The sequence below is a fragment of the Pan troglodytes genome, chromosome 1 (genome assembly GCF_028858775.2).
Source record: "Pan troglodytes isolate AG18354 chromosome 1, NHGRI_mPanTro3-v2.0_pri, whole genome shotgun sequence".
In the NCBI taxonomy this organism is placed as follows: Eukaryota; Metazoa; Chordata; class Mammalia; order Primates; family Hominidae; genus Pan; species Pan troglodytes.
The window spans coordinates 164,156,517-164,169,938 of NC_072398.2; the positions used below are offsets into that span (position 1 = coordinate 164,156,517).

General features: G+C 34.7%; 1 protein-coding gene across 1 annotated transcript in view; it reads left to right on the forward strand.

Moving 5' to 3' along the window:
• The window catches only part of DNAI4 (dynein axonemal intermediate chain 4), a 111,422-nt gene extending 100,399 nt beyond the window's left edge, over positions 1–11,023 (forward strand). Inside the window, 2 exon segments of the mRNA XM_003308178.7 lie at positions 2,476–2,632; positions 10,815–11,023. Of these exon segments, the coding sequence (XP_003308226.1) occupies positions 2,476–2,632; positions 10,815–10,865 (208 nt within the window). The 3' untranslated portion in view covers positions 10,866–11,023.
• The last annotated feature ends 2,399 nt before the right edge of the window (positions 11,024–13,422 follow it).

The window sequence follows — 13,422 nt, forward strand, 5'->3', positions numbered from 1 at the left end:
TCTGCAGTGCAGGCTGGCGGGCTGGAATTTCCAGCAGGAGTCATGTTGCAATCTTGAGTAGAAAGGCATTCTGCAGGTAGAATTTTATTCCACTTTGGTGGATATCATTCTTTTCTTTTAAGGCCTTCAACTAATTGGATGAAGCCTACCCACATTATGGAGGGTAATCAGCTTTATTCAAATTCTAGTGAATTATCCTTAAGCTGATAAGCAACTTCAGCAAACTCTCAGGATACAAAATCAATGTACAAAAATCACAAGCATTCTTATACACCAACAACAGACAAACAGAGAGCCAAATCATGAGTGAACTCCCATTCACAATTGCTTCAAAGAGAATAAAATACCTAGGAATCCAACTTACAAGGGATGTGAAGGACCTCTTCAAGGAGAACTACAAACCACTGCTCAAGGAAATAAAAGAGGATACAAACAAATGGAAGAACATTCCATGCTCATGGGTAGGAAGAATCAATATCGAGAAAATGGCCATACTGCCCAAGGTAATTTACAGATTCAATGCCATCCCCATCAAGCTACCAATGACTTTCTTCACAGAATTGGAAAAAACTACTTTAAAGTTCATATGGAACCAAAAAAGAGCCCACATCGCCAAGTCAATCCTAAGCCAAAAGAACAAAGCTGGAGGCATCACACTACTTGACTTCAAACTATAGTACAAGCCTACAGTAACCAAAACAGCATGGTACTGCTACCAAAACAGAGATATAGATCAATGGAACAGAACAGAGCCCTCAGAAATAACGCCGCATATCTACAACTATCTGATCTTTGACAAACCTGAGAAAAACAAGCAATGGGGAAAGGATTCCCTATTTAATAAATGGTGCTGGGAAAACTGGCTAGCCATATGTAGAAAGCTGAAACTGGATCCCTTCCTTACACCTTATACAAAAATCAATTCAAGATGGATTAAAGACTTAAACGTTAGACCTAAAACCATAAAAACCCTAGAAGAAAACCTAGGCATTACCATTCAGGACATAGGCATGGGCAAGGACTTCATGTCTAAAACACCAAAAGCAATGGCAACCAAAGCCAAAATTGACAAATGGGATCTAATTAAACTAAAGAGCTTCTGCACAGCAAAAGAAACTACCATCAGAGTGAACAGGCAACCTACAAAATGGGAGAAAATTTTCGCAACCTACTCATCTAACAAAGGGCTAATATCCAGAATCTACAAAGAACTCAAACAAATTTACAAGAAAAAAACAAACAACCCCATCAAAAAGTGGGCGAAGGACATGAACAGACACTTCTCAAAAGAAGACATTTATGCAGCCAAAAGACACATGAAAAAATGCTCATCATCACTGGCCATCAGAGAAATGCAAATCAAAACCACAATGAGATACCATCTCACACCAGTTAGAATGGCAATCATTAAAAAGTCAGGAAACAACAGGTGCTGGAGAGGATGTGGAGAAATAGGAACACTTTTACACTGTTGGTGGGACGGTAAACTAGTTCAACCATTGTGGAAGTCAGTGTGGTGACTCCTCAGGGATCTAGAACTAGAAATACCATTTGACCCAGCCATCCCATTACTGGGTATATACCTAAAGGACTATAAATCATGCTGCTATAAAGACACATGCACACGCATGTTTATTGTGGCATTATTCACAATAGCAAAGACTTGGAACAAACCCAAATGTCCAACAACTATAGACTGGATTAAGAAAATGTGGCACATATACACCATGGAATACTATGCAGCCATAAAAAATGATGAGTTCATGTCCTTTGTAGGGACATGGATGAAATTGGAAATCATTCTCAGTAAACTATCGCAAGAACAAAAAACCAAACACCACATATTCTCACTCATAGGTGGGAATTGAACAATGAGAACACATGGACACAGGAAGGGGAACATCACACTCTGGGGACTGTTGTGGGGTGGGGGGAGGGGGGAGGGATAGCATTGGGAGATATACTTAATGCTAGATGATGAGTTAGTGGGTGCAGCGCACCAGCATGGCACAGGTATGCATATGGAACTAACCTGCACATTGTGCACATGTACCCTAAAACTTAAAGTATAATAATAATAAATAAATAAATAACAAAAAAACAAATTCTAGTGAATTAAATGTCATTGTATTTGAAAAAAATACCTTTACAATAGACTGATGTTTGACCAAACCGCTGGGTACCATAGCCTAGCTAAGTGGACACACAAAATTAACCATCACAGAAGTTTAAATTTATGAGTTCACATCTTAATTGTGAAGTACTTTAATTTACCTGGTTGAAATTAGTTCATTGAAGAAATGAAGGTTTTGATTGAGTAAGGAGTGAGGAGCAGTTATTTTGAGTTTGGAAACACTTAAATAGGCTTATGGTTTTTGTTACATTTAATTTAAAAAATGTCAAAATTTTCTTTGTCTATTTAAAAGACCATATTAATATAACAATTGAATTTACAAATAAAATATTTCATTACAGTTTGGACCCTCTGATTGTGAATACTGCTAACCCTGGAATCAAGTTCACAACCATTCTCTTTGCCAAACAAACAGATTGCCTTCTGGTAGGAGACAGTGATGGACAGGTTTCTGTGTATGAACTGAGAAATATGCCTACTGTTTTGGAAACTGGCCAGGTAAGACTCAAGAGTAAAAAAATTTGTGTCATTTTATTAGTCTATTCAGTTATACTTTTGTAGCATGCAAAGGATTTACATTTCTCAATATCTTAAGTGTAATATAATAAAAAACCATAAATTCCAAGAGGTGCTACTTCTATACATGGTACCTACTAGGGTTTTTTTTTTTTTTTCGGCCTCGTCTTATTTATCTGTAAAAGATAATGAGAATAATAATGTTGGTGAGCAAAATAATTGTAAATATTATATGGGAGAACCTAAAATTGTGCCTAGTATGTAATTGGGACTTAATAATTCTTAAAGATATTCAAAGAAGTTTACGTCATGTATTAAAAGAGTGTTACATAAAATAATTGTATTTTTAGATATTTTCCAATGTTCCTGAAATGGGCATTTATTTCTGTTGGTTTAGCATTATCATATTCTCTTATTCCACGTTCTTCAAATACCCAAGTTTTGTGTCGAACTTTGACAGACAACTCAGTGTCAATAGATGCCTATTATTTATAAAAAGTTTTCAATTTAAAATTTTCATTTTTTCTCTATTTCTTATGTTTAAATTGTTATTATAAACAATAATCTGGTAAATATTAGCACAAATATGATAAATATGTTAAAATATTAAAAATATGCACAAATCAATATGAAAAAACACCAAGACTTCAATTAAAAAATGGGCAATGGTCAGGAACAGGTCATTCACAAAAAATGACTAGTAAATATGTTTTAAAATCCAACCTCACTAATAATTTAAAAGATAAAATACTATTAAATTCTAATAGCATTCTCACATATCAGATTTACAAGGTTTATTTAAAAATAATTTTTTAATAAGACTACTCTGTACTGGCAAACATTTGATGAGTCCTCTCATACTGGTGGTTGGAATAGAAATCGGTATAACTTTTTGGAAGCAATTTGACAATCTGAATCAAGACTGTTAGAAATGTTTAGAGAAGGCTGGGCACGGTGGCTTCTGCCTGTAATCCCAGCACTTTTGGAGACCGAGGCAGGTGCATCACTTGAGGTCAGGAGTTCAAGACCAGCCTGGCCAATATGGTGAAACTCTGTCTCTACTAATAATACAAAAATTAGCTGGGTGTAGTGGCGGGTGCCTGTAGTCCCAGGTACTCAGGAGGCTGAGGCACGAGAATCGTTTGAACCTGGGAGAGGGAGGTTGCAGTGAGCTGAGATGGCGCCACTGCACTCCAGCCTGGGCAACAGAGCAAACTTCTGACTCAAAAAAAAAAAAGAAAAGAAAAAAAAGAAAGAAATGTTTAGAGAATATTGATTCCTTTTAACTAGTAATTCCACTTCTGAGACTAGCCTGTAGAAATGTTTATAAATGTAATAAAATAAATTAACTATAGCATTACTCATGAGATGATAAGAAAAGAAAAGGAAAAGGAAAACAGAACAACATAAATACCCAACAAGAAGGAAATGTGGCCAGGGAAATCAGATGATTGATTAGATCTGGGTCACATGTAGGAGGTAGAGTTCTGTCCCAACCATACAGACTACAAATGTTACATAAGTAAATAAATAAAATAAATAAAATGCTTGTCATTTCCCCAGCCTAAAATTCACAGGGCTTATTTCTTTACTTACTTCAAATCTTTGCTCAAGTGTCACTTTCTCAGTGAAGTCTTTCCTGATCACCTTATTTAAAATTGCAACCTCTACTATCTTTCACATTCCCTATTCAATACTCTTTCATGACTTATTTTTTAAATAACATTTACCACCTTTGAATATACATAAACTTACTTATGCATTTTATATTTATTTATATATAAATTTATGTATGTATTATAACATAATTTATTTATATATTTTGTTAATTGCCTGTGTCCCACACCTAGAATGTTAACTCTATGAAAACAGTGTTTTTTGTCTCTTTTTTCTGGGTTGTATTGCCATGGGCTAGTATAGTGTCTGGCTTATAGTAGTTATTCAATAAATGCTTGTTGAATAAATATGCATTGAAAAACTAGAGAAAAAATTAACATGCTTTGTATTACAACTATTAGTTATTAGTAGTGGAGTCATGGATAAATTGTAGTTTTTCTTTTACTTACCTGTTTTCCATATCATCTGTATTTTTTTTGCAAAATGCATTGGTTTTCTTACATAGTAATTTTAGTCTACTCTGAGGAATGTAATCCTAATGGCTTTTTCATGATATTAAACATGTTTTCATTTCTCACACATTTATTGAGTATCAGATATTTTAACAGGTACTGGGATATTTATCTCCACGTTGAAACTTGCCTAAGATACACAACTCAATGACCAAAAGAAATTAAAAGAAAATTCCATTCTTATTCAAATGTCTTAAAATGTTTAAGTGAATCCAAATACATAGTTTATAGTAATCTTTTTTTCTTCTTTTGTCCATAAGCCTCCAATTCTAAATGTAGCCTCAAAGCCTAAATTCATCTTTTTTTAAAAAAAAAAAAAGTCTCTATGATTATCTTAGTCCATCTCACATGAGCTCTAAGAACTTGCCCGCAAACTGAATTTGCGGTGGTTGGGAGTGGGAATTGAGTTGTTTGAGTTGTTTGAAAATTTTTGTTATTGTGTGTTGGAGATAGTGGTGGAAGAGAAATCTGTGAGTATTGACATGTTGATTCTTTTCTTTTCATCGAATGTATATACGTATTTGTGTGTGTATATTATATATATATAAAACCTGTCAAGTGTGACAATAATCTATCAATATAAGTTGCAGTATTTTGTATACTTATTTTTCTTACTAGTTTGAGCCCCTTGGAAACATATATGTAAGTGTCTAGCGCAGTACTAGCACATAATGGGCATTCAGTGAATACTGAATGACTATCTGAATGAACAAACACACAAGCAAAAGACATGGTTTCTGAGAAAGGGGCAATAGATATTCAAGAAACTATAATCAAGTCATAAATAACAGAAATAATGAACTACTATAGAATCACAGAGCAGGAGAATAATTGACTTTTGGAAGGTGAATGGGAAGAGGAAAAGGAAAATAAGAGAATGCTTTTGGGAAGGTTTTCACAAAGGAGATTAAATTTCAGCTATGCTTGGAGGTTTAGGATTTTTCCTTGCAGATAAGGAAAAATTGGAATTGTTATTCCTGACTGAGGGAAAAGCTCGAGCAAAAAGATAAGGAATTGGAAAGGCTCATGTCATCTTAAGGAACTGGTAAGTTGACTTTTTTGACTGGTAAGGAAGTTGCTTGAGAGAAAAGTGGCAAAGGGGCCAGTATAAGAGTAATTTAATAATTTATATACTGGTAATAGAAATTAAAATAGCCTCTTCAGAAAGCAATGAAATAAAATGGAAAATTCAAATATCATGCAAGCCATAGAGAATCACATCTTACACATGTACAATAGGAGACATGTGTAAGGAAGTATCAATGTGAGGTGTTTTTAACAATTTATTTCTTATTTCTTTTTTGGAGATGGAGTCTCACTCTTGTCGCCCAGGCTGGAATGCAGTGGCACGATCTTGGCTCACTGCAACCTCTGCCTCCCAGGTTCAAGCAATTCTACTGCCTCAGCCTCCTCAGTAGCTGTGATTACAGGCGCCCACCACCACACCTGGCTAGTTTTTGTACTTTTTTAGTAGAGACAGGGTTTCGCCATGGCTGGTCTCGAACTCCTGACCTCAGGTGATCCGCCCACCTCGGCCTCCCAAAGTGCTGGGATTACAGGTGTGAGCCACCACACCTGGCCAATTTATTTCTTATTTCTAATGTTCCCTACGGTAGCCTTTATATGTACAAAAGATTACTCAGTCTACTTTCATTTTAAAAATTCATATTCGAATGATATAAGATTTACAAAAAATGAACAGTTCATCTTAAGTTCTTACATTTAGATTATATATTTTGTTATTCTCTTTTTAAGTCTAGCAGATTTTAATACATGCTAAGTGAGTTTTTGCAATTTAATTAAATTTTCTTAAATATTTTAAATCTCATTTATAAATTTAATATATTGGACTTTTAAGTACTTCAATTTGCTTATGGACAAACAAGTCTCAGATACTTAAGGAATTCTTATTAATTTCATAAATTAAAAATTTTAAATGTGATGAATACTATATTTTCTTAAATATTCCAATGCTGTTTACAAATTAGTAAGATTTCAATCCATGATTGTAAGTCTAAATCAGTTACCAAAATTACACATTTATATAAGAAGCAAATGTTTCTGTTAGACATTCCAATATGGCAACTTCTCATATACATAATGAATATTTAAAATATTAAAAATATATACATTCCTTAATGCCGAAAATACTAAAGTTATCTGTTTGATTTGCTGCATCATTTTTGTACACAGTGTTTATTCTTCTCAGGGTAAAAAAGATTAACATTATAAGTAGTTTTGAAGATTATTTTCACAACTAGCCAAGATGCATCTTGACTTAAGATTTTAGCCAGGGAATGAGGCCTGACATTGTGAACATTTAAGGGGATTTACCTAATTACCTTAGCTGCCAGCCTGAGCCCTGTTTTACTGTTGATTTGTCAATGCTCCAATGCATTTGTCTCCCAGTCCATGTCTCCTAAATTCTAGTTACACATTACCTAAGTCCTCCATCATCTCACGGAAGTCTGCAACTCTGCCCATGTTGCTGGATCACTTGATTGACTTCAATTCATTGATTTACTGTGTCATTAAATTCTAAATTATTACAGTTTTCCTATGCGGTAGGATTACAACTTTTGTAGATGTTTAAATGTCATCTGATTAGATTAGATTCTATCCGGTTTTTTTTTCTTTTTTTTTTTAGAAAAGGTCTCACTCTTTTGCCTAGGCTGGAGTATAGTGGCCTGATCTTGGCTCACTGCAGCCTCAAACTCTTGGGATCAAGCAATTGTCCCACCTCAGCCTCCCAAGTAGCTGGGACTACAGGTGCATACCATAATGCCCAACTAATTTTTGTATATTTTGTAGAGATGGGGTTTTGCCGTGTTATCCAGACTCATCTCGAACTCCTGGACTCAAGTGATTTGCCCGCCTAAGCCTCCTCAAGTGCTGGGATTACAGGCATGAGCTACCAGGCCTAGCCCAGATTCTGTACATCTTTAGGGCTTTGTTCAACTCATGGGTAATGGTGTGAAAAACATGCTAATGAGAAAACAATGTTTATAGTAGCCTTGTTTGTATACTGACAAATTGAATACAACCCAAATGATGATCAGTGGAAGACTGGATAGATAAAATATGACATTTTCACATGTGTAATTACAGTACAGAGATTTAAATGACCTATATCTTAATGTGTTAATATGACAAATTTTGAATACATTTAAAAAACAGTGTTGAGTGATAAAAGCAAATTTCCACAAGGTAAGTACAATATGTTATAATATATGTAAGTATTATTTAAACACAAAAATAAAAACATATTTTTAGTAGACACATTTATAGTTGGTAAAAGTATAAAATATAGACTGGAATATAGAAGAAAAATACTGAATTTTTGTGTTTGGATTTGAATTGGTTACGCAATCTTTTAATTTGAACAGTATGCTCTACAAGGAGAAAGCTAAGCTTAGAGAATCTGAACATTTTTGGCAAACCTCTGTGTGTGTGTGTGTGTGTGTGTGTGTGTGTGTGTGTGTGTGTGTGATTTCAAGGCTGGTAAGAATAATTTTCTTAACAAATCAATTTCATATTGTTAGTAAATAAATATAATTTTTGGATACAAATATGTTTTTCATGTTTTTGGTCACTATATTTGAAAGGCTTAGGGTTATATTTTTTGGGAGATTAAACAACAACAAAAAACCATTAATTAGTTTTTTTGTTACTTACAGCCAAATGTTAATGATATACCTTTTCTTTCTTCGCTTATGGAGAATTATAGTCATAATAATAATTTGAAGTTCCAAAGTAATGTCAAAAACATTATTTCCTACCAAGATATCTTGTAAAGTAACATTATGACCTATAATTTTTTCATTAATTTTAACCAAGAGTGAATCAAAGTTTTGGAAGCCTTATGATTTCATTCTATATGAAAGATGTGCACCAAATTTATGATAAAGGCTGACCCTGGGACGTGAGGGAAAGGGAAGAACAGTATTAGGAGGTATACAAAGGAAACTATCTTTCATCAGTGCTTTTCAGGACTCTGGTTAGTATCACTTTTTCTAACTGCTACTTTTAATTTTTTTAACTTTTAATCTTTAAAATTTATTTTAATTTTTTGTACAGACAGGGACTTGTTAATGTTGCCCAGGCTGGTCATAAACCCCTGGCCTCAAGTAATCTTCATATCTTGGCCTTCCAAAGCACTGGTGTTACAGGTGTGAGCCACCATGCCTGGCCCTCTGGAGGTATTAAGTGACATGATTTCTGAAACTCTGGCCCCTTCCTGATGACAGCAAGGACCAGAATACTTTCGTGGTAGGATATGGCCAAAGGTTGGCTCCAGCCCTGTCCTACCAGCTTAGGGTTCCTGCTTAGGGGTAACACCAGCCTAACGTCTGGCATGAACAGGAGACTGGGATCCAAGGCTTCCAATTGTAACTTTATAATGTAGCTAACTGTTGGCAGGAGTTACCACTGCATTAACATTCATGACTGGGGAGGCACCAGCTCTTCTACTGGCATGATGAGGATTGCTGGTGGTCTATGTCTTGAGCTGTAGAGAATTATGGTTTAAGCCCTTGGGAGAAGTCAGTTTCAATGGAGAGTTACAGAAGCAACTCCTTTTCTGCAGGCAGCCTGTAGAGAATCACTCCTGGATACTATTTTTACTATTATGGTTCATTATACAAATGTTTACCATGTTTTTCTCTGTGTTCTTGCTGTTTACATTTTTCCAAATTGAAGGAAAAATAAAAAGATAACTGAAATATTCAAAAAAGAGTTTTAGAAACACGAATCTGTAGTATATGTAAGAAATTAATGCTGATAGACACTGAAGGCAGAAAAATAAACCATTGATTTATTATTCAACAAGTATTAATATTTACTGAGTATTTACTATGTGACAGGGTTTCAGGATACAACATTGAACAAATTTCAACAAGTATTAGTATTTACTGAATATTTACTATGTGACATGGTCTAAGGATACAACATTGAACAAATTTTTATAGTGACCTCTTACATTTGCCCAAGTGAGAAACTGAAGTAGAAAGGGATGAGTTTGAGAAACATATTAAGGTTAGAATTGATGGACCTGGCAACTGATTTGGTGTGCATGGCTTGAATGATGGGGAAGTGCCAAAGATAGCATAGTACAGGTAAAAAATAGGAACTGACTTATGTCACATTATCTAAAGATTTCAATGATTTTCTCAAGATTACATTTACTATGTGATAGAGAAACTCTTCTGCTTCCAGCTCCTATCTTTTCACTATACTGTCTTGCTTAAAAACTCACCTCCCATCTTTGATTTTCATCCTCTTATATATGATCATTTTACCCATTTTAGTGCAAATATCAGTACCACTAAATGAAAAATAACAAAACCCACATGGAAATTGAGAAGTTCTACTCTCTAAGTCAAACATTAATAGATCAGGAAAGAATTTAAGATATCAGTAAGTTTAACAGGTATTTTATAAATAAGAAAGTTTAGGCTTAAGCATTAAGGTTAAATAGGAGCTGCCAAAATTTTCTTCTTACTGAATCTTTATAAAATCATTTATCGGAATTCATTAAAAGAGTCTTTCGGCCAGGCACGGTGGCTCACGCATGTAATCCCAGCACTTTGGGAGGCCAAGGTGGGCGAATCATGAGGTCAGAAGATCGAGACCATCCTGGCTAACACGGTGAAACCCTATCTCTACTAAAAATACAAAAAATTAGCTGGACGTGGTGGCACGTGCCTGTAGTCCCAGCCACTCAGGAGGGTGAGGCAGGAGAATTGCTTGAACCCAGGAGGCGGAGGTTACAGTGAGCCGAGATTGCGCCACTGCACTCCAGCCTGGCGACAGAGCAAGACTCTGTCTCAAAAAAAAAAGAGCCTTTCATGGAAACAGTAGGTTTATACTAGGAAATAACCATTACTGTTTAAACTTACCTTTGCTTGTTTCCCTTTTACAATCTTATTGGATATGTGTATCACTAACTTATAAATTTTAAATGGCATTTTAAAGACTACTTTATCTTTTAATTTGCATTTTATTGCATTGTAATTGTGTGACTTTTTTTTTTTCAGGGAGATATAATGGATACTTTGCTTGGATCCAAGTCAAACCAATCAGCATAATTCATCATTCCTAATATTTTTCTTGTAGTTGTTTTAAAAAAGGAATTAACATCCAATATTCTGTATTATATACTGTACACCAGATTTTGATTTCAGAAAACAATATTTGATGTATAACTTCCACTTAATTTAAATTTAATAAACTTTTATTTCAGAGATATTTGATTAGTTTACAATCTAAGAGTTATTCTTAAGAGTTTCAGTGGAATTTTCTTAATTTTTCTAAAGATATTCCTACTCTCTTGATCATATTCTAAGTACATATGAGTACATGTACATTCTTATACAATGTCTAAATGGGTTAGAAAATTATTATACCTATAGAAGCGAAACTTGGAAATTATTAGAATCACTTAAACCAAAATCTTTATAAGACACAATTCTATTGATTTTAAAGCTTCTGCTTTCCAGGCTCTGTTTTCCAGAGTTTATAATTACGTAGTTTTTAGTAGATGAAAATAATGGATTCTTGTACCTAACATTTTATCCTCTTAGATCTAAGAGCCGAAGCTATAGAACTTTGTTAGACTATTTGGCAAGCAAAATATATGACAGTAAATATCAGAATTTTATGGTTTGACCAGCGCTTATCACATTCCCAATTCAGTGAGAAAAATTAATCTGGGACACAACAGGATACTCTTCTCTGTTTGCCCAGAATCAGCTCTGGATTTTAAGCCCAGACTTCAGTGGACCCAGATAGAAAATATAAAGTCTCTGATCTATAGGCCACATCAGGATGTTATTTTATGAAGAGTTCTAGAGCAAGGTTGCGGAAATCGGGGTGGAGATGGGGAGCAGTGACTCCTCCAAATATTCATTGCTAACAGGCCATTCTATGCAGTTTGTTTTAACAAATCCTGGGTTAAACTGAGGCCACAGGACATTATGGGCTGTTCTATAAAGCATTCTAAGTGGAGAGGAGACGATAGGGCATATGAAATTCACTAAACTCTCTGGAAAAAAATATGTATATATTAAAAACCAAGACTGGAATCAGTGCAACAGTGGGAACTACCTTTTACAAGTATCCATTGCTTCATAATCTCCATTTGTTTGGAGCCATCCCTTAAACAAAAGCAAGGCAAATTTTACATGGATTTAGAGCCTAGGTCAGGTTATAAGGATTATAAATTTTCCACTGGTATGTCATTGTGATTATCTTTGTTTTTGTCTTTCTGAAAGATTGGACTTTCTATAACACCTTGTGTAAGAAAATTAAAAACTTGATCTAACTGAAAAAATGTGTTCCTTTTTATTATGTACTTTTGATCTTTACAAATTATTCACATATTTTCCCCATTGTTCTTCAAGCCTGCGTATAAAATAAAGCTATTTTTTTTAGATCCTGGGAAACTGATCCTAAAGCACTGAACCTATTTTATTCTACCCTTCTCATCCCTGCTTCTGCAGCCTTAAGTGATTTTCCCATACTTAATAGGTTAGCATGAAATTTTTAGTCTAAGATCTTTCCTCCTGGGGACTTCAGAAGGAATTATTTTGCTTGCTTTATAGACTGGCTTTGAATCTTTACTAGTAAACTCTGTTTACCACACATTTTTAAGAATTGGGTAAGAATTCTGTCTTGCCATTAGCCATCTTATGTTATCCTTAAACACACACACACACACACAGACACACAGACACACGCACACCCTAGTGTGCTGGTTAGGGATCTAAGGAGAGAGTGGTGACTGTGCTAACTTTAGGCTAGGTATTCATTACTTCATTTGGTCATTTTCTACCAGGCGTCTTTCATACAGAACTTACATTATTGTTGTCTGATAGTAAATTGTTAGCTGCTCTTCCAGTTGAGGCAGAAAAGGAAGATTGTATTCACTACTATATAATTGTATATCATATTTAGTGTGTTCACTTGGTTCACCTCTATGTAGTTACATATAATTATAAGTGAGAAAATGGAACACTTAGTATTTGCCATTTTATCTCAGGAGGAGTCTCTTTAAAAGAAAATATTGAATTTTACTGTGAATAGATTTAGTTATTAACATACTAATTATGCACATGAAAGTTCTTTACCATTTGCCAAACACTTTCACATCCATTTTCCCAATATATCATCACAGCAATCCTATGAGACTAATGGGGCATGTAGTTGTAATATTATCATAATCTCTATTTTCCAGATGATATAATTAAGCCTTGAAGAGGTGATACAATATGCCATAGGCCATACAACTTATAACTGGTCAGGCTTGAACTCAAGTCCAAAGCTCTGACCAGTTCTTATACACTTTCCATTTTGGCATAATAAATAGTTGATGCCTTATATAGTTTGCTGAGGCCTCATACACCAAAATGCAAGTGTGTATAATCTATAATTAAGATTTTATCCATAAATGATAATGCTTGTAGATTTTTTTTCCATGTTCTCCTGCTGAGAGGCCTTGCCACGTGTATCCTTTCTGTTGAGAACACCCTCCTCCCCACTCCTCACTCTCCTTCAAAACATTAACTCTTTACATGGCTTTCAGATCCCAGTTCCTATCTCATCTCCTCAGAAGAACCCTCTCTAAGCTCCCTCTCATAGGACCTA